General features: G+C 41.6%; 1 protein-coding gene across 1 annotated transcript in view; it reads left to right on the top strand.

Annotated features, from left to right (window-relative positions):
* Window positions 1-1,771, top strand: part of LOC106884133 (uncharacterized) — a 14,808-nt gene that overhangs the window by 11,103 nt on the left and 1,934 nt on the right. The window contains exon 4 of the mRNA XM_014935365.1: window positions 1,343-1,427. Within this exon, the coding sequence (XP_014790851.1) occupies window positions 1,343-1,427 (85 nt within the window). The remainder of the gene's footprint in view (window positions 1-1,342; window positions 1,428-1,771) is intronic.

Raw genomic sequence — 1,771 nt, forward strand, 5'->3', positions numbered from 1 at the left:
TTGCTCCCTTCTGTTTGCTCCCTTCTGTTTGCTCCCTTCTGTTTGCTCCCTTCTGTTTGCTCCCTTCTGTTTGCTCCCTTCTGTTTGCTCCCTTCTGTTTGCTCCCTTCTGCTTGCTCCCTTGTGCCTGCGCCCTTGTGCCCGCGCCCTTGCTTGTGCTCTTGCTCGTGTGCTCTCTTACTCATGTTCTCGCTTGCTCTTTCACATTCACACACTTTGAGGTCAAATTCTGCTGAGGTCAACTTTGCCTCTCATTCTTTCAGAGTCGATAAAAATAAGAACCAGTTGTGCACTGGGGTTGATGTAATCGGCTGTACCCCTCCCACCAAATTTTAAGCCTTGGGCCAATAGCAGAAAAGGTTATTATTATTATTATTACTAGCAAATCTACCCATCTGTGACGAAGGCATAAAATGAGGAAAATCCTAACTGCAGTATGTATTGAGAAGTGTATAAATGGACTTGATAGATTACTGGGCGATGTCTTAGAGAAATCACATCATTGTTGGTGATACAGCATTCTGACATGTGATGACGATTTACCCCCAAACTGAAACAGTCTCCCAACCACTGTTACAAATGGTTATGTGGACCATTCCTAATGGAGGCCAGAGCTTCCTTCGACCACTACATAAAAAGTATTAAAAAATGTTATTTAGATAAACTTTTGTTTTACTTGTTTACAGTATTTTATGCATGTTTATACTCTTATACATTCAAAGTTCACAAATTTCCTTATTTAAATTATATATCCTATTCCTTTCAATGTGGAGGCGTGTGGCTTAGTGGTTAGGGTGTCAGCACCATCATCGTAAGATTGTGGTTTCGATTCTTGGACTAATCCCTCCTGTTGACCCCTCATCCATAAGTTCTCTATACTGTAGTGTCCCCTCATCCATAATCTTATTCTATATTTCCACCACCCCTTCATATGTCCCCTAATCCATAAGTTCTCTATATTGTAGTGTCCCCCCTCATCCATAATCTTATTCTATATTTCCACTACTCCTTCATATGTCCCCTAATCCATAAGTTCTCTATACTGTAGTGTCCCCTCATCCATAATCTTATTCTATATTTCCACCACCCCTTCATATGTCCCCTATTCCATAAGTTCTCTATATTGTAGTGTCCCCCTCATCCATAATCTTATTCTATATTTCCACTACTCCTTCATATCATGTCCCCTAATCCATAAGTTCTCTATACTGTAGTGTCCCCCTCATCCATAGTCTTATTCTATATTTCCACTACTCCTTCATATCATGTCTCCTAATCCATAAGTTCTCTATACTGTAATATCATGTCCCCCTAATCTATAATCTCTATTTTCTCCCCTACAGCTCCTATTGACTCGGCTTCTATATCTGGTGACCAGAGAACCTTTAACGAGGAACCCACTACACTAACACTACACTTTCAAGGAAGGTATGATCTTGTTTCTATAACACCGGGTTGTCTCTTACAGGACAGTACTATGACACAGGGTAAACAGCAAGGTGCAGCCAACCAAAATTGTTTTCCCACGAGAGTTCTGGACCCCAGAAATGAACTCATTAGCAACCTTCTCCCTTTACTGTTACTCTTTTACTCTTTCACTTGTTTCAGTCATTTCACTGTGGCCATACTGGAGCACCGCCTTTAGTCAAGCAAATCGACCCCAGGACTTATTCTTTGGAAGCCTAGTACTTACTCGATCGGTGACTTTTGCCGAACCACTAAGTTACGGGGACGTAAACACACCAGCATCGGTTGTCAAGCGATGTTGGGGG

The sequence above is a fragment of the Octopus bimaculoides genome, chromosome 29, assembly GCF_001194135.2.
Source record: "Octopus bimaculoides isolate UCB-OBI-ISO-001 chromosome 29, ASM119413v2, whole genome shotgun sequence".
NCBI classification, from domain to species: domain Eukaryota; kingdom Metazoa; phylum Mollusca; class Cephalopoda; order Octopoda; family Octopodidae; genus Octopus; species Octopus bimaculoides.